We start from the raw sequence: 26,519 nt of genomic DNA, 5'->3' as shown, positions 1-26,519 counted from the left end.
TTGTATTTGTAAGAAACAAAAAACAAAAACGCAATGTCTGTCTCACGCGCCTGATCTCCCGTCCCAACTAATTCATGAATTTATTGCTGTGGGTGGACAGTAGTTGTCTCAAATTTTGGCATTTTTGAGAAGCCAATTTTGTTGGCCTTCCCAGATAAACTATTTATTTTTTAATGTTTTTACGGCGGAAATTTGAAATGCTATAGCAATAAAAATGCAAACCGGATTTTGTTCCACCCACTAAAATTTAAATGAATTCAGAGTCTTATTTGATCTTCCTTTATCCATCAACAGAAATTGGTAGTATTGAAACTTGGAAATACTAAAAAAATTGAATAATTGTTACTCTCCTGCATATTTCAAGAGTACGTAAATAAATTATTTTAGGAATATTCCTATCATAGCTAGAATGTGAAAAATCTTGAATGTTTTCCATAATAAATATCACATTCAACTTTTCTATATATCTGGATCAATCGATAGCTTAGTCGGCATCTCTTTCGCATTTAAAAAAGTTTCACCCAATCGTGCTGGTTAAAGCTCATTGCACATCTCATTCACAGAATTCCACTCAATCGCAAAGTATTCAACTATATAAAATAACTGTAAATATCTGATTCAGTGATTTATTGTAATTTGTTATGGTGCGGAAACAAAGCACTGCTGCAGTTGATGTTCCTCATCATTTCGTGAGTAAAACTACATATGAATGAATTAGCTTTTTTCTATAAAGATTTAATATTATGGCTAAATAGACAAAATTCTACTGGAATAAAACAGATGATTAAATTCTTATTTTCCTTTTAATAACTCCTACAACATGATATATATGGAAAAATTATACAAACACAGCATAATGTTGGGCCAGGAGGCACCTTATAATTAGCATAACAGACAGTTTACATTGCAAGGGCGTTAGTCTTCAAGATTCATCAGAGCGCAGTCATAAATTATTTGTTTTCCAGGTTATTCAACAATTTATTTTTAAATACCGAATAATTCAGACACAAATTTAGATGCTTTTTGAGAATTTCGACGATCTACTCGAAAGAAAGCACCTAAAAATCATATAAAACCATTGCAGTATTTTATTTATATATTTTTTGAATTTACCTAACCTAAATCATAATTTATTTCACAGTAGAATAATGTAATGTTAATTCACGTAGCCTGAAAATGAGACATTGGTCGACTAATTCAAATAACTAGGCCCTCAAAGTTAACCGTGTTCACGTCCGGCGCACTCATTCTGGCTCTGAGGTGCGCGAGCGTGTTGGTGAAGTGCTTGTTAATTTGCTCCGTCTCCTCGCTAGCCTCCAAGTTGGGCAGCTCCTCTTTGATCTTGGCGACCAGCTGGTTGAGGGTCTGCACGCTCACCTGCTCGTTGCCCTTCTCGAAGAAGTAAACGTAGTAGTTGAGCAGCTCGACAAACAGCTGCACCTTGACGCTCAGCTCCATGCACTGGTTCGTGATGCGAGAGCCTTTGTTCAGGCACTCGACCACCTTCTTGCCGTCACGCAGCGGCTCGCCGTTGCTCGCGCGCGACTTGCCTGACCAGAAGAGGTGCGAGCACACGCTCACGCCGCGACACTGGTCCGGCTTCTTCAGCAGTTTCGACGCAGCCAGCGCGCACTGCGTCCGCAGCGGCGCGTGGTTTTCCTCCTCGAAACAGGACATCTGCTCGATCGTCGCGATTATCAGCGTGATTGCGCATAGCTGCGCCTTGCTGTCAGAGATTTCGTCCTCGTAGAGAGAAAACGCCTGCAACCAGAAAGAAAAAGACCCAAATTAACATGACTTCTAAAAAATGTATTATTGATTATTAGAGGCCCCTCTGCGCCGCGCCCGCCAGCAAATTTTTGCCGCCAGGAGAAAAAAATGTCTTCCGGCCCTTCGGACCGTTCAGCACTATAAAACTTATTCAAGTTAAAAATATTTTCAGCTGCGCCAGCCGCCGGTGAAAATGGCCAGCCACCACCGGCGGGATAAATTCGGCTAAACCACTGCCTTAAATTTTGTGGCTGAGATCTCTATTAATTATTTATAGGAATGACTAATCAATCAATACTGTTACAAATCTGAGAAAAAGGCGATAGTACCTGAGACATAAACTCGTAGGCCACCGTCTCATGGTTCTCAAACTCGATGCAGCCAGCGGCGACGGCACCCTGCAGGAAAAGCCGCAGCGGAAGCTCAGCCAGCTCGGCCTTGGTCAGTGCGTTTATTGTTTGGTGGCAAAATTGAAAGATCTTCTGACACTTTTTGTCCCATTTAGGATCCTAAAGACAGATCATAAATGACGGTTTTTAGCATGGATCACAGACCAAGAGGAGTGATTTTTAGGAAATTTAGTTAAATCAGTTTTACCTCTTCTCTCAGAGTGTTGTACTGGTAGGCGAGCTGGTATGCTTGAAACACGAGAGGTGGCAGCGTGTATTTTATCCTCTTGGCACCCCCAAGCGAAAAGTGGTTTCTGGCGGCGGTCAGGATCAGATACTGCTGATCAGGGACGTTGGATTTCAAGTGATGAATAAATCTGAAACAATCATTGAAATTAAATATTAGTTTTGACCAGAAGACCCAAATATAAGAGACGGCGTAAGCAAAACCGCGAAAACAGAAAAACGTCGCCAAGTATCGCCAAATGTGCACAAAATTATTGAAAAAGCATTAAAAACCGGCGGATATCAGGTCGGAGTATCCTGAAAAAGCTCATTAGGGTGTCCCTAGTAAAAGTCCAATCAAACGCCTATCCAACGAGGGTTCGTGGTCGACGATCTGACGAGCGGCCGAATTTTAACAAACAGAAAACCAATTCCGCAGGAGAACGTTGCAAGCCGCGCAAAGTGAAAAATAATTTTAATTTTTCTACAGGCGCAAAAAATGTTTATATTGAACTATCCATTCGATGAAATATAAAACTTTTTAATCCCTTCATCAACTGAAATAAAAATATAATTCACCTTCCAAGCAGGCCTTGCTCTTCAGCAAAATCATCTGGGTCCTCTTCAGACGCTGGCTGATCAGACTGGTCCTGAATCATCGAATCAATCATCGTGAGCAGAGTGTCTGTTTGCTCTTGCGTTGGAATGAGGGTCTCGTTTTCAAGAGCGTTTGTGACCAGATACGCCGACAGATCTTTCCTTCCGTAAAAGTCAAAATACTCAATCAGAGGGGCAAAGTGGTCCAGTTGCACCACAGTCATGATGTTGTTGTAGTTGTCGATCGGAATCTTCATCAATTTAGATAGCTCTCTTGACACGGCGCTGTTGTACTGCACCCTGGCAGAAGGTTTTAGAATATGGAGATGTTTTAAAAGGGTTATTAGTTACCTTTGGAGCTCCATCTTCTTGAAAATGTCCACTGTGGTTTCGAGCACTTTGTCCACATAGTCTACCCTGTCAGGGTAGCATTTCAGCGACAGATTTATTAGAGAAACCTGCAATGCGACGATGTCCTCTGTTGGAATGTCTTGCCGAGCCTGGATTTAGTTTTTTTTTAATTTCTTGTCATTGGGAGATTTTTGTTTACCTCTATGACTTGGGCGATTTGCTCAGAGAAAACATCAAAGAGACGAATCTCCGCGGGAATGCCACCGTCCGCCCTTTGCGAGTACAAAGCTAGCCTGTCAATCAGGGCGATAATAATGTTTTTGACGTTCACTCCTGGCTGAAGTTCGGCGCAGGCTTTCAAAAATGAATGCAGCGTTTGTAGGTGAAAGTCGTCTGGGAACACCTGAAAGTCACAAAAACGCCGTGGTTAAAATTATTCTTGATATTGTTTTAGAATAAAATTGAACTAAACAATTGGATAAATTTAACAATTTTTTTAGGCAATAATTCTTTGCGTTCAGAGCCAAACCACAGATGGCACCACAGTACAATATAAATTTTTTGACGTTTGCACTGTAATTTCAGATGCAGCTGTATTGTAATAAAATTTAATAAGGTTTTCAGAGAATCAAATGATGTCTATTCACGTAAGAAATAAAATATTAGTAGCATTTAATCTGAAATGGAAGAACCAAAAATTTGGAACGCGCAGAAGCGACTCCAAAAACTTCGTGCCATCCAAATTCATGACCATGGATTCCTGATTTTCATTAGAGTCCTGACCTCCCTCTTCAAATAAAACAAATCAACGCACCTGAATGATGCACTCCATCAAATACTCCTGCGCAATAGCGTCTCGGCAGCTGACAACCTGCTCCAAAATTCCGGGCAGTACGAGCTGAACCAGAAATTCCAATAAAAACTCACGAAATTAAAAAAAAAACCCAATGCTCACCCTCTTATACCGCTCAACATTGATGGACTCGAGTTGCGAGAGGCGGACTAAATTAGTTCCGACCAGCAAACGTAATTCCTCTCGTTCCCTCTCGCGCTTTTCCTTCTCCCTGGAATGTCCCTGGTGCTGCATTCGCACCCACAGTTTGTTCATCTCGGCGAAATTCGACTGGACAAACTCGATCGAGTCCTTGACCGTGCCCTCGTTCTCGTCCTCAGCCTCGACGGTGTCTGGCAAGATGTTCCTGGTGCACTGCAAGAGGTAGTTTCGAAGGAAGAGACCACGCAGCGGGTGTTGCACGCCACGGCACATCTCAACCATGTCCTTCAGCAGATTCTTCTTGATCGAGTCGTTTGTTTTTATGTACACCAAGCCAACTGTTATCAGAAGATATCTAGAAAGTGAAACAATAATAATAATAATCGATTTTAAACAAGTTTAAATATTTACAGCCTGGGCACAATGTTGCCGGCGTATTGAACGAGCTCGTATAAATCTGTCACTTTACGGCCTCTTTGAAATTCATCCAGAAGGTATTGTTCCAAATATCGCAGCTCATCAGTCGTGGCCATATCTGAAGATCAATAAAAATTAGATAGTAATTTATTCAAATTATGTACATAATAAACTGAATTTAGTAATTAAGAGTATTATTTACAAAGCTCGTAGTAGCTTTTAGGCGAGAGAAGCGAAGTTCGGAGTTCGCCCAACATCGTGGACGCATGTTTGAGGCCGTCCATGAGTTTGCTCCTGTCCAGACACCGCTTCATCTCCAATGCCTGGACTTTGACGACTCCAAGAGCCGTGTCCAATAACTTTTCCTGCTCATCGACGGGCGACAGCTGAGGCGAGGTAGGCTGCGATGGACATTACAACAAGACACAAAATTAATATCAAATGCACACTCCTGCATGGTGCGAAATTCAAATTGAGAATGTAATTAATAGGAAATACCGAGACTGACATTTGAATTTACCATTTTCAGGAGTTGTCAAACTAGTCGGTGTCTTGTGATATCATATTATGGGGGCTGGGTTCGCTGCTGCGTATCAACAGACGCGTGATTGGCTGAAACTTGAGTCACGTGATCACGTGAATCGCACAAGCGCCACTTTTAAAAATTCCATTGATCATCTTAGTGCTTGTGTTGTTGCCTTGCCCAAGGGATGAGGGAAAAACAACTCTGCGTTGCACCCTCTTCCAAAAAATAATACAACATTCCATAAAATGACCGAAACAACGCCGGAAAGTGAACTCGGGAGCATAGAGTGTTTCCAAAACTACACGGCCCCTGAGGTTTTCATCCAGGGGTTGGCGGGGCTCGTAAACCAGCAGGATGTGGAGTCGATGATTCGGGCCCAAAAGCAAATGTATTGGATTTAAACAGCATTAAATCTGTTCATGAATCATAATTTTGTCTCTTCAAGGTTGCAGCGGTTCGAAAAAACGAACGAGATGCTGATAAACTGCAACGCCCTGTCAGCTGGAAGGCTGCAGTCGGCCCAGGCTGAATTTAAGAAGCATTCCCAGCTTTTGATTGAAATGAAAAAAGACTTGGACAACATTTTCAAACGCACTCGTGCCTTGAAAACGAAGCTGAGTGCACAGTACCCTCAAGCATTCCAAGGTATTTGTTTGATTGACTGATTAAATGGTGAAAAATAATTTATTCATTCGGCAGAGTGTGCTAATAAGATGGCTCTGGTGGAGGAAGACGACGAAGACACCAAAGAGGCTACAGCAATAGGCAAAGATGCGAAAAAAGCGGTTGAAAAAGATAAACCACCGAAGAGAAACAGCAGCTCAACCGATTCTGATGACAATGGTAGTGATAACAACGTTTCTTCTCCAGAATCGGACTCACCTTAAGACTAAACTGTTATGATTTCTGAAGAAAATGGCAAGAGTAGATTACATTAAAGACGTGGCTATTAAGAAATTATTTGATGCAAAATTCGTATCGAATGGGAGACCTGCTGACAAGAGGAAGATTTTAATTTATTGTTAGTAATTTGTAGGTTTGTCAAGATTCCATTTTAATTATTATTATTATTTGTCATGTGGAAAGTCAACTTAATGTTGTGTCCATCCTACAAAAACTGATTTATTTTAAATTCTGTTCTGTTTATTATTTCCTTACAATTAGTGAGAAAAATAAACATAAGTACAAAATACTTTGCACGCCTTAATATTATTTTGGTTAAAAAATTATATCTAATTTCAAGTTACCCCAAAAAATTGTTAGAGATATTTTTTTCAAATGAAAAAATGTGTTCTACATAACACATATAGGTTAAAAATTTTAAGGTGTTGTTTCAATTATTAAATTTTATTTGGCGATTTTTCATACAAGCCAATAAATTTAAAAAAAGTATTTTCCGACGGAGGTTCTCTTTAAAATTTGAAATGGTAAAAGTTTTGCTATAACTTTTTAAATTTTTTGTTGAGCATAAAACAATTTTCAAAGCAAGAACTAGAAAAATTAATTTTTTGATCCCTAGCCCCTAACATTCACGATTGTTTTTTATTCTTTTCTTGCCCACCTTCACAGTTGAGACATTTATTTTTAAATTTAATTTATTTTTTAAAAATAAAATATAAAACTACGCATTACATTTATATTACCATTAAAAAATAAAGAAAAATGATTTGTCTCCTGGCTCAATGTGGCTTTGGTTGCGTCAACAATGCGCTCTACGATTTAAAGTCCCAATCCCTCGCTCGTGATTGGCTCAGGCAGCAGCCATTCTTTACGCCGTGGTTGGCCGGGACGCTGATGACTTGTGGCTCGACATTTTCAAACCTTTAGCGACTGTTGAGGAACACCGACCTGTGTCGACCGGCTAAATCGTAAAATGTCCCAAAACGTGAATCCCACCCACTCCAGGATGTCCGAACAAGCCACTAGCAGTCCGAAGAACAGCGAAGGTGTATTACAACCATCAAAGGACAACCATGCTGTGACTAAGAGGTGAAAGTTTCGAAAAGTTTGCTTCATTCAAAATTGCCCTGTGATGAATGAATTTTGTAGTAATGTCCCTTTTTATTCTTCTTTTGAGATTTATAAAGGCTTGAATGTAAGTTTAAGAAAAATGTATGAAGATGGATCCGGATTTCCTGTTGTTGATCCAGCTAACATTTTCATGCGTGGGATAGATATATTGATTTGAAATTAAAATTTAATGCTGTGCAATCATGCGACGCACGGCGTAGAAAAGATGTCTATCAAATTTGAGACTTGAATTCCACCGAAATATTGCCACGCAAATCATCATTAAATCATGATAAAATTGCTCAAAATAAATTTTATCCCTTTTTTACAGGCTCCAAAAGGAATTGATGGTGTTGATGGTAAGGAAACCTTAATTAATTTTACTTCCTGGTTGAATCTTAACTTGATTTCCAATCCACAGATGGGAGCAGAAAAAGGAATCTCAGCGTTTCCAGAGGGCGACAATTTATTCAAGTGGGTCGGAACTATCCACGGGCCGGAAGGAACGGTAACTTTTCTGATTTAGAAACTGGACGAACCCTGAATTCTGTCTCCTGCAGGTGTACGAAGGGCAGACGTATAAGTTGTCAATGGAGTTCACCAACAGCTATCCCTATCAAGCCCCTGTTGTAAAATTCGTGACGAAATGCTACCACCCCAACGTGGACATTGCCAACGGCGTCATCTGCCTCGACATACTCAAAGAGAAATGGTCTGCCTTATACGATGTTAGAACTATCCTGATCTCCATCCAATCTCTTTTGGGAGGTATGTACTTAAATGCTCAAATTATGACAACAGAGAATGGAGGAAATTATTTTTTTTTCTTTTCCCAGAGCCTAACAATGAAAGTCCGTTGAACGTGGCTGCTGCAGAATCGTGGAGCAACCAGGAGAAGTTCAAAGAGGAACTTCTCAAACACTACAATGAAATCTAATTGGTGAGTTGGAAAATAACTAGATTGGTGTTGCGTTAGGATTCAGGAGAAATTTCCTGGTTGTTGGGGATTTTTTTGGTGTCCAGTCTGCGAAAATTACTTCAACATTGTGTCAAACACAGCATGCGTGATGGGAAAAATGATTATATTCTGTATAAGAGCATACTGATTCATTAGAAATATTTATAAAAAATAATTGGTGATTCTTGAATTGGTTTTACCTCTGTCAGCTACAAATTATTTTTGGTATTTTTAAAGGTACACACTTTAACGTTAACGAGAAATAAATATTGTTGGGAATGAAATGGAGGAGAAAATTGACATTATCTCAATTTATATAATAACTTTAATAAAAATACTGCCAAACCAACATGCTGAATTATCAGCATTTTTTATTTAGCAATTTCTTTATAGCTGTTCAGAACTAAAATCATCTATTGTTAAAGCAAAAAATACAAACTTTACTCATCTAACACCTTAGTTCAGCAGACAAAGACAAAACATTCTGTGGAAATTATTGAAGTGTGTGATTTTTTTAATAATGGGGTAACCAAGAAGGGTTCGTTCCGCTCTAACCTGCGCCATAGAGAATCAGATGCAAAGTTTTGTGATGCTAACTGGCTGTACCGGGATTAATTTTTCAAACTAGTGTTGTTATTGAGCTGTGAAAGGGAATTTTTCATTTAGAACAATGTAAAAATGAATTTAAAATCCAACTGGGATGATTTATCATTTAGACTCCCCTAGAAAAGACAAAGACATTTTTAACCCTCTGAAAATTTCATTTGTGTCTTTAGTAAGGGTGTCTTAAGGTTGATGGAACGCTTAAAAAGTATATTTTAACAGAATTTCTTTTTTGTGTTTGTTGAAAACTTAAATATCTTTTTAATTTTTAAAGTAATTATTGATATTGATTAATTTCTATGCAAGGCTTAGCTGTTTTAAAACCACCACAAACAAATTTTCTCTAAATATTATAAATTGTTAACAGACTTGCAGTCATTTTACCAAAATTAATTTTCATGCCAAGTAGTTAAGTTCCCAATTTTCATAATCATTGATCTGTTTTGACTATTTAAAATGTAAATCTGTTCTGGTATCATCTGATGTAGAAAATTGCATTAATTTGAATAAGAACAAACCGCGGGTTCCCTGTAACATTTAATATTTTAATTGCATGCAATACTATGCACCCCAGTTTTGGCTTTGGAATTATTATTACTATCAGTTAACCTTATTTGCAATTAATTCGATAAAAACCATTGCAGGCCATCCCACAAATCGCTGCTCTCGAACGCAGGACGTCTGAAACAATTATGTAAATACAAAGTTTTAAAATGCCTCCTTCCAAGCTTCCTTCGAATAAATGATATCTGCGTGATGAGTGCGTGTGCTATTGCCTTATGCTGGACAATCGCTTATTTTTATAAAATGTCTATCCTCCAAATCGTCCTGGTGCTGGTTAAATTAGCTTAGCTCAACAACAAAACTCAATTTTCCTTGTCGCGAAAAAGGGCAACAATAATTTCAACAATAATTAAAATTTGAGTGTTTGTTGAGCTGTTCGCAATTTTACCAGCACCAGGACAAAATTCTCCAAGTCGCGGTAAAATTGCGCAACAAAAACAAACGCCCAAATTTTCATTGTTGTCCTTTACTAGCAACAAAGAAATTCGCGTTTGGTTGTTGAAAGTTTCGCAATTTTTCTGCTGCCAGGATGAAATGTAACATTACAATAATGTGAAACTGACCAAAGAACATTTTATGTTCATCAACTCCGTGGAAATTGCAATAAAAACGAGTTTGTATGTACTAATTGGGTTTAAAATATACCGTGAGCTAAATGCAGAAACACCCATTTTTAATTCAAGCAAGCCTGGTAGGCGGAGTAAAGGGTATAATTTCACCTCAAATGATACACGTCTCGACCACAATGCTCACCAAGCAGTTATATTTCCATCTGCTGACAAAGCTTCTACCTCGATGATGATTTAATCTTTCCTTTGAAGCAGAGCTTATTGCTTGTCCTAAATTTAAGACTTGATCATTAGTTTATGTTATTGTGAAACGGCAGGACAAGACAAAAATGACAGTTGAAAGCACGAATGTCGAATATGTTAAAAGCTTGCAGGCGCACTGTCAATCCGTCAACATCTCATATAAACATCTAACTTGATTTTATTGGAGCGCGAAATTAGACTAGAACATGACGTCCTACGTGTTTACAATGTTTTCATGGGCAACATGCCGTAAAGTAAACAAATAAAATGCGACAAAAATGGATTATGAATTGTGTGTTAGCGGCAGTTCTTTTTATATTTGAGCAAGAAAACATGAGATTTAATATTTCTTAGTTGTTTTTTTTCTCCAAAATGATTTGCTGCTAATGCGTAACTCGGATTTTTGGCTCATTTAGAGCATCAATTTAAAAATATTGCGATTTTTATATATTCATTCCAGCTATATTTTCTTTAAATAAATTAAAACGTTCTTACTGTGGAGTTCCCCTATTACTTGATGTGCAAAACTAGGACAAGTTACCTAAATTAATATTTTAACTGTAATTGAAACACAATAACTCGAACATTACCAGGATTGGAAGCGCTATCAAGTTGGTTAAGCTGCAATTTTAGGAACGGCGAAGCAACAGATATTTTGGCCATCCATTTTTGGCAATTTTTGACTTTTCTATTGCAAATTTTGAACATTTGAAGTGCTATAAGAACAAAAATCTGTTCAGTTATAATCGCGATAGAAATTCCCGAAAATATTTAAATTATAAAAAAAACTCCTCGTTTCCTACCGATTTTTAGCAAAATTTACTTAACCAATTTTTCCTTGTGTCTCTTTTTTACTTATTTATAGACACCAAATTAGTAAAAACTCATTGAAGTCCAGAATCGTTTAAAATGACCTCAAGAAACGTTCAGAATTATTTAAATTTTCAATCAGCACTTTTTCAAAATAAAACAACCTTATTTAAAAGAAAATAAATGCGTTTTAATGTCGATGTTTATCTATTTCTGCAACAATTATTCAAACTTCACCATGGAAATGGAAATGGAATTGAATTTGATCTTAAAGCTTCTTTTGGAAAACAAAACCACGTAAAATCATTTCTACACCGCCCTTAAAATTTTTATTTATTTTATTATTTATTTTATTTTTTATGGATAATTGGTGACATCGCTCTTTGAAACTATAGCAGTTTTTATGATAAAATTCCGAACCTCCGATCTCAAGTGAATCCAATCTGTTCTGAAAATAAAATATAAAATAGGGCTGGTTTCACGTCTTAAGTAGACCTGTTCATCATCAACAAATTTTTTCTTTCATTTTGGAAATCAATTGCCCTCTCAGTATTAAATAGTATAAATTTTGGACGTTTTCTAGATTTAGAAATGTTGAAAGCAATGATTGATTTTTTCTGCACTTAACACGTGGGCCAAACTAGAAAATTTAACTGATGATTTTAATACAATTTTCCATGAATAGAAAAAACAGTCGTTTTATTTTCTAGTTACTTTTTTAAATTATCTTTTTTATGAAATTCGTCGCACGCCTTTTTTGTTGAGGGAATAACCGATTAAATAATGACAACACCTTGCTTCGAGTCAAAATTTCCCCTTTATTCGTGAGTTCATATCTAATGAGAAGCGTGGCCAACAGGTTCACACGTAGACGCAACACCCCGCCGGCAAGGTGTAAGGGTTGTTTCACCACGTGTGGCAAACGCACCCCCGCCGCGATCAATACACGCGGATTTGGGGGGTTGGTGGGTGTCGGGGCGTGGCGGCGGTGTATGACTCACTCGCGGCCGGCCGCCGCCGCCGCGCGGTGCCAGCCTGCATGACCTCGAAGCACCAAGCCGCCGATGAGGACGACGACGAGAGAGCAATATTCCTTTGGAGTGCTCAATGCAGAGGCTGACGTCACCCGCGAACCGTGGGTGTGCATCTCTCTCTCTCGCGTCCATTAATTTCCTGCTGCAGCCTTTTAAATAAAGACGATACGAACGTGCCAATCCGTCCGTGCCTGCCAAGTGGGAAATTTATTCAGTTTTTCCTCTCTAATTCGCCACTAATGAGATGAGGAGACGTCAGCGAAGCAACGCGTTGTAAATTCTCTTCATTTGACTCGATTAAGCCCGTGACATCCATAAACTCTATAATTAATCAAGCTTTTATGAAATGAATCTTGACTAACACTTTTATGGCTCGAAGAAAATAAAGATTTATAACTTTCTTCTTTGTTTCTCTCAACTTTGATCAGTATTTTCTGCTAGAGGAAAGTATTTGACTAAATTCTCCCCTCGGTTGAGCTTCTGCATATATTTTTTAATTTTAAAAATCATTAGACAAATTCAAATTTTTACGTCTGATAACATTTGATTAGTCCAAACAATTCACCATTTATTTAATTAAGAATTTCAAACCAGTTGGGTTTTTAGAGCCATTTTTGTGCGTTTATTTTCGAAGCTCTGTCATTACTTATTTGGGAATTTTGGTTGTTTTTCCGGCAAATATAATTAAGAAAATAAATATTATTTTTTACATTTCTCAAGACAAGATTATCGAGTTTTTTTCTCTTCCTAGGACAAAAAATGATATAAATTTTTTTATTCTAGATCGAAATTGTTTATATCTTTTGAGGAAAATCGACGTAAAATTTTCTGCTAAAGAAGGCTGAATTCTCCCCTCTTGTAAAACCACAAGTCATTAAATATTTTATTCACGGAAAGTAATACCCTTCTCACCATCGAGGCAAATTGGTTTACAACGGCCCTGCACTGCACACATGCAACGCCACAACGAAAAACCCGTCACATCGAGTGACGCAACCGTTCGTTTCAGACACCGGCATTTTAAAAAAGAAACAGCTGATGGACTGACACGAGTTTTAAAAGGAAACCTGACTGCCTTCCAATTAATCCTTTTAAAAAAGACTGCCAAATATTTTTTTTAATTAAAATTAATATTTTTTAAGCTGGACACGTTGATGAAATATTTTAAATAATGTAATTTGCAGTTTTTTGTCTGCAGAAATGATTAGTCCGATTTTCTCAATTGGAATTTGAACTTTGAAATTTAAAAAGTGCAAATTGGAGGAGCAAAAATTATTATATTTATATTTAATGGTTAGAAATTAAAATTGAGGGATTGTATTTAAAAAATTATATGCTATTAAAATCTAAACAGTAATTTTGTTGCTAGAGCAAGGGGTACACCTATTGTTAAAAAAGGTTTTTGTGCTGCCAAAAATAAAAAATTTATAAATAACAGTGAAATGATGTTCCAGCATTACTGTAAACGTGGAAAAGTGGGATTCCTGTTTGAAATAACTACAAAAATTACATTTGAAAAAACTACTAAAAACAGCTTTTAAATTGGAAATAAGTAAAGAAAAACTAGACAGGTTTTTTTTAAATTGCCTGCCCTTTATCCATATCCTGTTTTACAAGTAGTTTATGTTGCATAAGTACAAATGATTTTTATCATTTTTCGGCTTTTATTTTTTTCCACATTTTATTAATTTTAATCAGAAATGCGTGTCACAAACTTTAATAAGTTATAAAATTGTATGGAACAAAAATATGGTCCTGAGTAAATTTTTCGGGGTTTCAATGCAAAATGACGAATTAAATTAGAAGCAGGATTTTTTTTCTCTTCTCGGTTTTAACCAAAAAATATTTTTTTTATCAGGAACAGCGCGGAATGGACGTCTTTTGTTCAATTCTGAATCCGGTAGCTGCGAGTTTCGCGAGTGGCAAAAATAAATCGGCGAGCCTTGGCATTGTCTGTGTGAGCAAAGCAGCAACGCGTAATCCCGATCGATAGCAGACAGAACGTGCGTTTGCAGCCTCACACACGTGTGTGAATACGTCTGTCTGTATGTGTCTGGCAATTAAGGGTGTGGTGCTTGAGCATTGCGGAGGGTGGAAAGGGGTGGGCAAGGAAGCTGGCTGAATCGGCCAGGCGATCAATATCGAGGTCCTGGGTTTGAGTCTGGCACGTGCAGACGTCGCATTACGGCTCGATTTTGCTCGCTGCCTTTTCCACCGCCGCATCGGCACACGGCCCCGCTGCAATGCCGCCGGAAAATTACACCCGGTGGTTCTCGGAATCGCGGCGGCTCTGCGTCCAGTTTTCCTGGGACGTTAATAATTATCCTTTAATGTGAACACACGATATCTGTCCATAAAAAGGTAGAGGGTCGCACACGCGCTTTGTTTCGTTGGAACGTGCGTGCGGTGAATGCATTTCGTTATTTATTAATATTATTATTGGCAATAGTGCAACGGCAGGGAGATCGGTTTCAGATACGCTCAACAGACGCGTAGATTGTATTCACTGCAGTCGCCGGCGTGGATCGTGTTAATTAGCTACGTTTGAAAGGAGAAACACAATTTTACTTTGTATCGATTGCAGCTCATGACGTGAATAGAATTTATTACTGAGATATATTCCAAAAGGAAGAAAATATCTGTTGGTACCAAATGAAATTAATTCAATTTTATATATAAAAGTGAAACTGAATTCTACGATTGGTTTTAAAATCTTGATTTTCCTGATTAACTCAAAATAGTTGCTCTGGAAACAATTATTGTAGTTTTTTCCAACCCTTCACCTTTTTAATTTGTGTGGTCCTTCAAAGGGCTTAATGAGAAATTAAAAAAACCTCATAATTCATGAGAGATCTTTATAGATAAGGGCAATAAATAAAAAATGCAATTTTTTCTCCAAGAATATTAAAATGCTCAAAATCCGTAAATATTGTCCCCTCTCTCACAGTGAAAATTTTAACCTGAAAAACTGACTGTAAATTTACAAAATAATAATCAATGAAGTTTGTTCTGCAAAATTAAACAACTAAATTCGCAAAATTGCAATAAGCCTTTTAAAAATGTTTTTTATTTGAATGTCTCAAGAATTTGCTTTCTTTTTAGCTCCTTATTTAAATTAAAATTTTTCTAAAATAATGATAAAACGTAAAATATTGCGGCCAGTTTATATTTCCCAAACCGGAAACATTCCAGACTAGAATTTCAGCTGCCGCTCGGAAAATTTGTTTTCCAAAACGTCCTTTTAGTTGGATAGAGACTAGATAGCAATGTTCAAACATTAAACAACTGAAAGCAAAATGCGTGATTCTTTCAATCTAGATGAGCGCCTCTCGTTCATGCTCGCGTGACTCCTAGATAAATCGTTTGAGGAGCGCCTCGGAAACAAAAGATGATAAAACATACATATTGTTTTAATTGTTTGTTTACTGTTTATCGTCGTTTCGAAGAATTTCTCATTCCGAAGCTTTATGATGGTATCAAAGAAGAGCAAAATAATTGCCTGGCGCTGTGCCAGCTCATTATGGGCCCGTCAACCCGTGCTGAAAAATTGTTTATTCGAAATTATGCGTGTTTTTTTTTGAGAAAATAAATTTCTCTCGTTGGCAACGAAATGAGCTTCGGGGTTTAACGGGTGTGTGGGCCGAGAACCAAGGAGGAATGAATAAATAGGTCAATTACATCAAATTGGACAGCACTTTTCCTCTCCTGCTGGCCCAGAGGTGAATCGACGCCAACACACGGCTTTATTCACGCTCACGCACTAATCAAATCAGGCTGCTGTCTCTGAATTATGACCGATGGCATAAATGGAAACTCAAAAATTCGTGAAGGAAAGTGTGAGCTATGAATTTATGATGAAGAAAAAAGAAAAATCGATTTTTTTTTCAGGAATAATTTTTGGTACCGTTTTCTAAATTCTACGAGTCTATTTCTATTAATTTCTTATTCGCATAGAATTTTATTTACACTCTTTGTTTGTTTTATGCTTCTTCTGAAAGATGCAGAAAAATTCTAAATTTAAGGGATTTTCCTGGATATTTTTTCTAGTGTTGAATTTCAGCAAAACTTGATTATGCACTCGACATTTTTTTAATATTAGATTTCATTAACCTATATTTTTGCATCTTAAATTACTCAATTGGAAAGAAATTGAATTAAAAAGTAGAAATTACTCTGTAGGGTTTGAAATTTGCGATTAATCCTTGTTTTCATATGAATAAAAACGTTTCCAGACTGGCGAACAGATTAAAATATAATTTCAGGTAGAAAAAAATTCCATCGGAGTTTTAAATTTGTAATGTTTCAGAATTTCAGCCAATTTGATAAGATTTTTGCGAGTTAAAGAAAGTTTTGGCTTGATTTAAACAGCTAATAATTTGAATTGCCGATTTGATGACCCAGTGACGGTTGGACACGCAGAAAATTGTTCGATTGGCTAGAATTTCCTGCTGTAAAAGTGTGAAGTGCGTGTGTTTGCTTTGCTCGTCTCACTCGTCTGCAAATTAGCCTCTCGCGAACATTTCCCGGATGTGCATAACGCGATTTCACGCGGGTTCAAAGCAACGGTGCGTGTGTTGCGTTCGAAAATAGAAGAGGAGTCTGCCATAATGCTTGCAAAAAAGGCTGCGGCGCCTCCCTCTCTCTCTCTCTCTCTCTATTTGGCCGAAAAATATGCGATCAGATCGGTCAGATATCCGAGACGCTGGGTATTCGCAGCAGGGACAATTTATTGGCTGGCCGCGCGGCCTGCTGGGCAGTGCGCGGGATAGATTACGAGCTCTTTAGTTTTTTTTTCCTCATTTTGCCTGAGAACAGGTCTGGTCTGCCCACATGTGCGGCTCGTCGTCATCACGCCATAAAAGGCCGTATGCATTGTAAAAGTTGTTCTCTTCTCCATCGGCCCACACTTTCTTAAAATCCCACGTTCGCACGAGCCGCATTCAAATCGGGTAGGCGTCTCCTCTGCTCACTCAAAGTGGGCTCAAATTCAAGGGTTTTCGCCCTTGAATGGACCGCCCAAATGTAAATCATTTTATTGTCTTCCTGCTGAATTTTCATCGCTATTAATTATCAAATACATAATTCGTGATTGAAGGCCTCAAAACACGCCGTGAAATATATGTTATACGTGGGATTTGAGTAAAAAGGACGCAAGCACAACCTTGTCGTATTAAATAAATTCCTGCTTCTAAGCGGTTTGAGCATGTTGCGCTAAAATGATAACGATAAGGCTCAATTTGAAGGAATGCCTTTTTGGTCGCTCTCCGCTGGAAAATAATTTATTATTGCTCTGTGAATAATTGACTTTGTGAATCACGAGTCAAGTAATAATCATTTACCGATCGCCTTTTTCGGCTCACTGTGGGAAGGTTTTCCCCCATGAAAAACTGAAAATTATTGCGTGTTGGTTGAGATTGAATAATGCCATGCCCCGCTTATTTATTGATTTTATGTGCCAAGGAATAATTTAAATTTTAAAAATCTTTTCTTATTCAAAGATCAATAAATAAATTGCATTATATTAAGACTTAGCGCGATTTTTATAATGCCACACAGTCACGCAGTTTTTCTATGTCTATTTGTCCAGGGTTTACCAATTTTTACAATTTTTCGACACTGTTTTTCCCGCGAAATACACCAATTTTGAAATATTCTCGTTTTTACAGAATATGAAGAAAGTGGCACTTTTATAATATAGAATTGATTTTTTTGTTCATTTTTTTGTCATTACAACATTATTTTTTTATTTATGATCCACTATAGATACAACTGCATGTCTTTCAGTAACAAAGAGCAAAATATTTCGGAAAGTGTGCATAAAATATTTTTTGCAAATCAGTGCGTTTCCCTGGAAAATGCTGGTTTACGTGACCCGCTGATTTTTCCAGGTTTTATTAAAAGTTTATGACATCGACTCTGGACGGCCGATATAAAGCATATTTTGGTTTAAAATGTGTAAACCGTGTTTATTTATTTATTTTTGTGATGAGGGGGCATTTAAATCTACTTATTAAACAATCAAATGCATTTGTTGCGACATTTTTCTTTTCTGTAATTTGCTAGAATGAACATAAGGATTTTTTCTAGTTTCTCGAACACTTGGTTTCCTTAGTTAGCATCTGTCGTGACCGGTCGTGACACTCTTTGGCCTGCCACTGACCTGAGAGGTGCCATAAGTAGGCGCCTGGACCGACAAGTCAAGAACCGCTCTGCTCAATGTACCAAAATTGGCTTTTCTTTTGAAAGCGTGAAACGAGCAATGTTATTCCAAGGACAAAAAGTTCAACATAGGTCAGAAAAATTTGAATTTAAAGGCTTAAAACTTTCCATCGACAGCTTGGAGAGGGAAATCCAGATTTTAAAGCAAATTAAAAACAATGTTTTTTGTCCCTATATTTTCTCTGGACATTATATTGATTGTTCGCATTTTTCTTTTATCTTTTTACAAGTCCATGACGCTAAAAAGAAAGAATCCGATTATTTTAATCCGATAAATCTCCACAATGACGTGAAATATCAAGAACAACCTCTGGACTCAGAGCTCAGAGGTGTTGTCGCGATGAAACTGCGTTTCGACGTTTGCGGCATCCGCGACAGTGCAGTCCCAATTGAGTGCAAGCGCAGGCTGAGTGTAATTGAGATAAGTAGTGGTGTGAATTTAGTAATGTGGTCTTTGACAATGACAGGAAGGGAGCTAGCTCGCCCTCTCTCAAGGATGCGCCGCGCATCTCGCCACCAAATGACGTAACGAGTCGGAAAATAAGACAAGGCACGCCTCGCATTAAATCTCGTTTGTCTGCAATACGATTGTACCTCCATCCTTTTGGTTGCTTTTTCTTATCAGCATTCAAATGATCACGCAAGCCAGCCGCCGTTTTAATATTTTGTCAAGGCGTGAGTGTCGCGCAGGGAGAAAACTCAAAAGAATATTATGAAAATTTAATAAAGTGTTGACTCACGAAAGCGAGCCAGGCGATGAAACTGACAGCAATCCGATTTCTCCAATTATTAAAGAGGAATGATACTTGAAATCGACAACAACAATGCAATGCATTGTCCATTGTTGCTTCAAAAAGAGTTGATATATGTATGTATTTTAAATTGGTTGAAAGTAAAACTTTACTGGCAAATAAATAAGGAACATGTTGCTTAAGTCCTCGAAAAATTTAACGATTTGTCTATGATTTTTTTTATTTTAATGGATTGCGATTACTCTTGTAGCGATCTAAAGAAGTAAAGATATTTTTGTTTGGTTTCGAATTATTCCACAAGCGGTAGCACTGAACTTGAAAATAATTCTCTGGCACTTTAGCCACACTGAAAACCATCTAAATTTCGTCTGAATCCGGAAAACACATTTTAAACTAGCAAAAATGGTTGAAATCGTCTGTTGAATTTAGGTTTTTTGTATTCTATAAAATTTTCCAACCCTTATTAATAATATGTTAAATTCAGTTCCTAATTTTTTCCTTCTGCATAGCAAAATTTGCATTTTTTATAACTATTAACTAAAGATGCGTAAGTCTTTCGTCAAAGGCGGAGCAAAAATTGGCGCAAAATCATCAAATGAAGAGAAAATGCCGCATTTCCCGAAGTTATACCATCTCTTTGACCTACATTTTATAATTTTCAGCATGATGATTTAAGTTTATTTTGTTGAGATTAGGTCAATAAATTTTTGAAGAAAATTCTTCTTCCTTAAGTAGGGTAAAAATGCTAATTTTTAACAAAAAAAGCACCGATTTTTTACAACCCAGAGGCAACACAACACATTTCACAAGTGCCTCATTTTAAATTGAAACAAGTCTGTAAATATGGCAGCATATAATTCCTCTTAAAAACCGACTCATTGGCTCGTTAGCTAAATAACAAGCAAGCCGAGAAAAGAAATAAAAGAAACATTATTTCGCTACAGCTGACTTGAGAGAACAAGCGAAAAGTTTTCCTTGTCGCAATACACACACTGCACTTATAATATATACCGTGCCCTTTTGTCAGCATTAACGACCTGAGCGTTTTGTTACTTTTAATCCTTTCTTTTGATAAACGCCACATTAACCTTTGCCGGGCGGTTTCGGGGCCCCCGCAGCCCCAAACAGCTCTATTTTCACTCCACGGGCGTGTTAACCCGTGATGTTTAGGGTGGTGCGAAAATTAGAGTTCAATTTGTTTGGAAAATTCGGCTATTCGGCCTTTTTCTCGCATATGGCGCATGCAAATGCAGGACTCGTCGAGCGCCGGTCTGACGCCAAATCGACTGTGCGCGCTGCGGCGGTGCCGACCGGCCTCAATTTCACTGCTGCACGCCATCGAACTTGAAAAATGTGTGCATTTTGTCGTGTATCTTCATCGTTATTTATGGCCTGTCTCTGATTACATTTAAATTACAAGGGTTCGGAATTTTAAACAAATTAACATATAAATTTACGAAAAATAATATATTTAGACGCTTCTAGGCTGTATTAATTTTATTTTAAACGGTTAAATAGACTAGTTAAACTATTTTATACCTTGTTTACTATTTTCTTATCACAAATATTTTCAGGGAAAGCAATTTCACAGCAGTTTTGTTTTATAATTTATATAAATTTTAACATTTTTATTTAAACTTTCGACAATTTAAAAGAAAACATATAATAATAAAAATTGGTTTCGTCGATACGTGATTAGTTAAATTTACTTAGGTTGTGTAATTTTTAATAATTTGTTGTCTATAAAAAATTAACCTGCAGAAAAAATAGTTTGATTTGTCTTAAAATCCCAACCCTCTCCTTATCGTTATTATTTATAGCTTTGCGTCTTTGATTACATTGAAATTACCATGCTGTCATAAACGAGTAGGATATCGAATGAAAGAAAGCAGCGTGTTTAACATTATTTGCCTCCGAGCGTGCATATAATACAGGTTTTTTACTCGTTCTAAAAATACCGGTGATGTTGCCACAAGGAAAATTACGCGGAGAAAAACATTTTGAACCGTGCGTGTGCTCGGAATTCTGAATTCAAGAGGAAGATTTATTATTGTTCTCTTGAACCATCCGCGCGCAGACAGGAGGTAAAAGCCTTTCTCAGGCAGACTGAGACAAACGCATAGAAAAGGGCATGTAGGCTAATGTGAGGCCCAGCTCGCAGCATGGCGAATTTATAAATAATGCAACACAGCTCGTTATGCCTGCCCCGAGCTCGTTTTTAAAAGGCTAGACTAATTAATCAGAAGACCATATCGTGTTAAGCAGCCTATTTACTACGGACTTTATGCGAGTGCCGTCATCTCCAGGCATTTAAATGCCTTTGGAACAATGACGTGGCTGTTTTATGTTTTTATTTTTCGTTGGAAACCAAACAGAAAACTCGTTAGGTGCCGTGCCGCCGGGGAGACGCGACAAAGAGACTCTAGAGGAATATATTAAAATAAAAATGTGCTATTGTGAATGGTGCTGGAAGTGGTGAGCAGAGCATAGAGTCGAATGGTTGAATCAATATTTTCTTTTAATTTCTATTTTGTTAGCATTTCTATGGTGACCGACGATTTCCACACCTCGGCAAGGTCAAGGGCGGAATGCTTCACGGGGATAGGGTGTCATTAAAATTGTTGATTCTTTTCCAAGTGGCATACAATTAATTGAAAAAACTACGAGTTATTTGCCCAGAGTTTCCAAAAGGTGCAGGAGAATATATTGTGCTGTCAAACTACTCGAATCTCGTAAATTTTGGTCCCAAAAATAGTAAAAATACTGAGAATATAAATTAAAAATGAACACACGCTGGTATTTTATAAAATTTAAATCCAGCCATTTTTAAAAAATAAAAATACAGTCAGATTTAGTACGCAGATCAAACCTGTTTCAATATTCTAATTTTCCATTTTTAAAGCGCCAAACTTAAGCTAAATCTGATCACTTTTTAAAAATTTGTTTGTTTTAGAAATTACCGCATATTTTTTTTAAAACTCCTATTTTAAAACTAATTGAAACCCTTCCAAAGGACAGTTTAAGTATTATTTTTTCGATTTGAAGTTCTGCTTATTTAAGGATCCAATTTTTTCTTCAGCTATAAAATATCTACAGCTTGTGAATATAGCCAAAATTTTAAAACGTAATCGTAGAATTTTAAAAATTGTCCCTTTTTTGATATAATAAACGCCGCAGACAAATCTAATAATTATTCATGAATTAAAAATCAGGCTGAATCTATTTAAAACCCATTTTAAGTCTAACTATCTATATATACCTTTTTAAAGGTCACAATCCCTCTTTTCATCTGAGACATTCTTGGAATTTTGCTGAGAAAGTAGTCTAAAAACACATTTTATTCTTAATTGTAATGATACGTTGTTGTTCAAACATTTATTTTTAGTATTCTAGTCTGCTGTCGTTGAATGAAGTAGTTGATTACACACTGTGAATGAATTCTCCAAAACCCACAAGGTTCCATCAAAAGAAACGACACTAATGGCTCACTCTTAACAATTTCAAAAAGGCTGGCTGGTAAATTATCCTCAGAATCCACTTTCCATTCACTAGAAAAGCGTTCCAGATTTTGTAATAACAGTACAGTAGTAAAGAATATTTTAATCTGTGAAGTCACATCTGGTCAGTCAAAACAATAGGCGTTTGCGTAACAAACCCCTCGTGATCGGCACTCAAGTGTGACACCATGAGCAGTTTTCCGAGAATGCGTTACCGCACGCGAGGATTTTTCTCTGTGGCTGTGTTTGTGCATAAAGCAAAAGGCTGGCTCACTCGCTCGCAGGTGATGATGTCACCGTTCGCCAGTTTAGCGAGAGCAAGCGCACCGCGCGTATGACTCACGTGCATTAAATGGACTTAAAAGCCTAGTGTCTGGAATAAAAAATTATCGCCACCACCGCAGCAGCAGCAGCAACAGAGGAGAAATTAAATTAATAACGCGTCAGATCCCCGCACTTTGATAAACGCTCAAATTTTACGACCTTGCCGTCGCCGAAAACAATATACATGCTTTCTCGATTTGGCGACGCTCAACAATAATATAAGCCCACCCATCACCTGATGTATTTGCAACTTAAATTAGGCGAAAAATGGTGGCACACCCCACGTTTTGTTTAAAAGGCAACAACAGGGCGAAAACCGGCCCCCCCTGGCCTGGCCTGGCCTGGCCGCAGCAAATTTTTAACTCTGGGCAGGAGTAAAAACCCGTCTCTCCAAAGAAGGAGCAGCATGCTGATGTGGGCTGCGCGTTATTTTTTCTTTCTCACATCATCGTCCCATTGGCTTCTGCGTCCCCTTCCACCTGTCCTGTTACCTTTAGAATTACAGCAATTTGGAGCCTCTGAACATTCACTTCTTGACGAGAAAGAGGACACAACTGCTGCAGGACTCTCTTCTCACTTCACTCCACAAACATGAGGGAGATTGTGCACATCCAGGCCGGCCAGTGCGGCAACCAGATTGGAGCCAAGGTATGGACAGCGTTCAAATAATTCTTTTTTCTTGGCTTTTACCTGAAAATTTATTTAAATACTTTCAGTTTTATTTTTATTCTAATATTTTCTTTAAAATTGCCAAGAATTTTATTTTGCCTAATTGTTGAAGAATAAATTAATCAAAATAAACAAAGACTGAAAGTAAATAAAATCGTAAGGATGACGGGAATGAATTCAATTGAAGTTCAGATTACTTTGGAAATAGTCTTGTATGTTAGGCTTATAACAATTAAAATTCAAGAGCTTTAATTAAAACCTAAAGCCGGTTATTTCATCCGATTTTTAATTTTATTCCAGAAGCCTCCAAATTAATTATTATAAAAAACGCTTGGAAATTTTGTAATTCGAACTGTAAGAACAATTGAAACAATCAATCTGAAGGCAAAAATTTCTAAAATTAATTTGGCTTTGTGGAACCAATATTTTTGGGTAAATTTATTTCCCAACATTTAAAAAAAAATCCGGGATATTAGGTGTCTTTTCTATCAATTCTATTTACGGCCTAATTTGAGTGCAAGTGTATAAATACACTCCAGTTAAGAAGCAGCGATAAAATTAAAAATAGGAACACGCCACCGAGCTTTTTCTGTGTTCCGATCCATGCAGCACGCACTGCTGTTCATAAATACAATATCTATTTTGTTCTCTTGCCGCACTTCACACGACACAACTCTCACGAGATAATTATTAATTACACATTCATGCCGTGTTCGATTTTACACTTGTTAAAATTCCGCGTGCCGAACGAATTGCTCAGTCAGTGCAAAAACAAAAAACAGTTACGTCTTCTTCACGCACGGCTGCCTTTCTCTTTATTTGCATGCCCGAAAAAATTCCTACGCTGTCTGATTTTCTCTAAAAATGACTCCGGTTCCAAGTTCTGAAAAATTTTAATTTAAATTGGAGCTCTGTAAATTCATCCCAATGAAAAAATGAGTTAAGCTAATACTTTTCTTTGAATCCTCGAATTAAAATAAAATTTTAAAAAATGATGTCTATTCTTCCTATTTTTAACCTTCAAATGAAATTAATTTTTCAGTTCTGGGAGATCATCTCCGACGAGCATGGCATCGACCCCACCGGCACCTACCACGGCGATTCCGAGCTGCAACTGGAGCGCATCAACGTATACTACAATGAAGCCGCCAAGTCAAAATACGTGCCCAGGGCCATCCTGGTGGACCTGGAGCCCGGCACCATGGACTCGGTCCGCTCGGGACCATACGGACAGATCTTCAGGCCAGACAACTTCGTGTTCGGACAGAGCGGCGCCGGCAACAACTGGGCCAAGGGACACTACACCGAAGGCGCCGAACTGGTCGACTCCGTGCTTGATGTTGTGAGAAAAGAGGCCGAGAGCTGCGATTGCCTACAGGGCTTCCAGCTGACACACTCCCTGGGCGGCGGCACCGGCTCTGGAATGGGCACCCTCCTCATCTCCAAGATCAGGGAGGAGTACCCTGACCGCATCATGAACACCTACTCCGTCGTCCCTAGCCCCAAGGTAAGATTTTTTTCAAACTATAAAAAAGACATTTTTTAAATTGTAGATTCTCAGATATTTTTCATTAATCTGGGAATAAATAAAACCTGTTTTTTTAAATTTATTGAAAAAAAAACCTCAGGATCAATTTAATATGTTCAGATTCATACACTTTGTAGCCTCAGATTTCGGGCTAAAATTTCTTCAGGTTGATTAGTTTACAATTATTGTTCCATTAAAAATAAATTAGGATCAGACCAAAAGGAAAAACCACCAGAATAATTTATACAATAATTAAAGTTCAATTACCACTACTTAGCTATAAATAATTACTTTTTCATTAATAATTGTGTATTTTCTGAGATGAAATTAATGGTCCTCATCAATAATTTTTTCGTACCACAGGTGTCTGACACCGTGGTGGAGCCCTACAACGCCACCCTTTCCGTGCACCAGCTGGTGGAAAACACCGACGAGACTTACTGCATCGACAACGAAGCCCTCTACGACATCTGCTTCAGGACGCTGAAGCTGACGACCCCGACCTACGGCGATCTGAACCATTTGGTGTCTCTGACCATGTCCGGCGTGACGACGTGTCTGCGCTTCCCTGGCCAGCTGAACGCGGATCTGCGAAAACTGGCGGTGAACATGGTGCCGTTCCCGCGTCTCCACTTCTTCATGCCCGGCTTCGCGCCTCTGACCTCGCGAGGCAGCCAGCAGTACCGCGCCCTGACCGTTCCCGAGCTGACCCAGCAGATGTTCGACGCCAAGAACATGATGGCCGCGTGCGACCCCAGGCACGGCCGCTACCTCACCGTGGCCGCCGTCTTCCGAGGCCGCATGTCCATGAAGGAGGTGGACGAGCAGATGCTCAACATCCAGAACAAGAACAGCAGCTACTTCGTCGAATGGATCCCGAACAACGTCAAGACCGCCGTGTGCGACATCCCACCCAGAGGCCTCAAGATGGCCGCCACCTTCATCGGCAACTCCACCGCCATCCAGGAGTTGTTCAAGCGTATTGGAGAACAGTTCACCGCCATGTTCCGCAGAAAGGCTTTCTTGCATTGGTACACCGGAGAAGGCATGGACGAGATGGAGTTCACCGAGGCCGAGAGCAACATGAACGACCTGGTGTCCGAGTACCAGCAGTACCAGGAAGCCACCGCCGACGACGACGCCGAGTTCGACGAGGAGCCTGAAGCGGAAGTCGATGAAAACTAAATTTATAAACACACACCATAGCAGTGAAATCGGCTATTTTTAAAAACGCATTCCTATTAACTACGGCCATTGCTTTAAAAAATCCTCAAAATTCCAATCAAATGTATTGCTAATAATCAAGACTGACCCCGCCGTCCGCAATATATTTGCAATTTTAATTGATTCACCCGCAATTCGTCCAATCTCGACAGCAGCAATCTGTTTTCAAAATAAATTGGTCTTTTATGTTTCCTACGAAAATCCTTTTTTCTCTTTTTATCCACCCATATACACACAACCCCCTTT

The 26,519-nt window shown here is 38.2% G+C and overlaps 4 protein-coding genes across 5 annotated transcripts in view; 3 read left to right on the top strand and 1 right to left on the bottom strand.

Annotated features, from left to right (window-relative positions):
• Positions 1-784: 784 nt before the first annotated feature.
• The window catches only part of Vps35 (Vacuolar protein sorting 35), a 197,252-nt gene continuing 171,517 nt past the window's right edge, over positions 785-26,519 (bottom strand). The window contains exons 2-12 of one of the 2 annotated variants that reach the window (XM_065491167.1): positions 5,252-5,281; positions 4,946-5,144; positions 4,738-4,861; positions 4,288-4,681; positions 4,147-4,230; positions 3,532-3,735; positions 3,333-3,481; positions 2,964-3,281; positions 2,368-2,536; positions 2,100-2,279; positions 785-1,761 (exon numbers count right to left, since the gene is read on the bottom strand). In XM_065491167.1, the coding sequence (XP_065347239.1) occupies positions 1,198-1,761; positions 2,100-2,279; positions 2,368-2,536; positions 2,964-3,281; positions 3,333-3,481; positions 3,532-3,735; positions 4,147-4,230; positions 4,288-4,681; positions 4,738-4,861; positions 4,946-5,144; positions 5,252-5,266 (2,400 nt within the window). In that variant the 5' untranslated portion in view covers positions 5,267-5,281 and the 3' untranslated portion in view covers positions 785-1,197. The remainder of the gene's footprint in view (positions 1,762-2,099; positions 2,280-2,367; positions 2,537-2,963; positions 3,282-3,332; positions 3,482-3,531; positions 3,736-4,146; positions 4,231-4,287; positions 4,682-4,737; positions 4,862-4,945; positions 5,145-5,251; positions 5,282-26,519) is intronic. The other variant, XM_065491168.1, reaches the window with a different exon arrangement.
• Positions 5,423-6,468, top strand: LOC135944324 (kxDL motif-containing protein CG10681). The gene is made up of 3 exons (XM_065491175.1): positions 5,423-5,657; positions 5,715-5,914; positions 5,969-6,468. Exons 1-3 carry the CDS (start codon positions 5,515-5,517, stop codon positions 6,154-6,156), a joined length of 531 nt encoding a protein of 176 aa, XP_065347247.1. The 5' UTR covers positions 5,423-5,514; the 3' UTR covers positions 6,157-6,468.
• Positions 7,053-10,068, top strand: vih (ubiquitin conjugating enzyme vih). Its single transcript, XM_065490153.1, has 6 exons — positions 7,053-7,258; positions 7,611-7,638; positions 7,701-7,787; positions 7,840-8,047; positions 8,116-8,219; positions 9,485-10,068. Exons 1-5 carry the CDS (start codon positions 7,143-7,145, stop codon positions 8,214-8,216), a joined length of 540 nt encoding a protein of 179 aa, XP_065346225.1. The 5' UTR covers positions 7,053-7,142; the 3' UTR covers positions 8,217-8,219; positions 9,485-10,068.
• On the top strand, positions 23,339-26,474 carry LOC135944308 (tubulin beta-1 chain-like). The gene is made up of 3 exons (XM_065491154.1): positions 23,339-23,500; positions 24,564-25,028; positions 25,413-26,474. Exons 1-3 carry the CDS (start codon positions 23,444-23,446, stop codon positions 26,232-26,234), a joined length of 1,344 nt encoding a protein of 447 aa, XP_065347226.1. The 5' UTR covers positions 23,339-23,443; the 3' UTR covers positions 26,235-26,474.

Source organism: Cloeon dipterum, chromosome 4, assembly GCF_949628265.1.
Source record: "Cloeon dipterum chromosome 4, ieCloDipt1.1, whole genome shotgun sequence".
Classification (NCBI taxonomy): domain Eukaryota; kingdom Metazoa; phylum Arthropoda; class Insecta; order Ephemeroptera; family Baetidae; genus Cloeon; species Cloeon dipterum.
The sequence above is the reverse complement of the archived record's forward strand: the minus strand, read 5'-3'. Positions and strand labels throughout refer to the sequence as shown.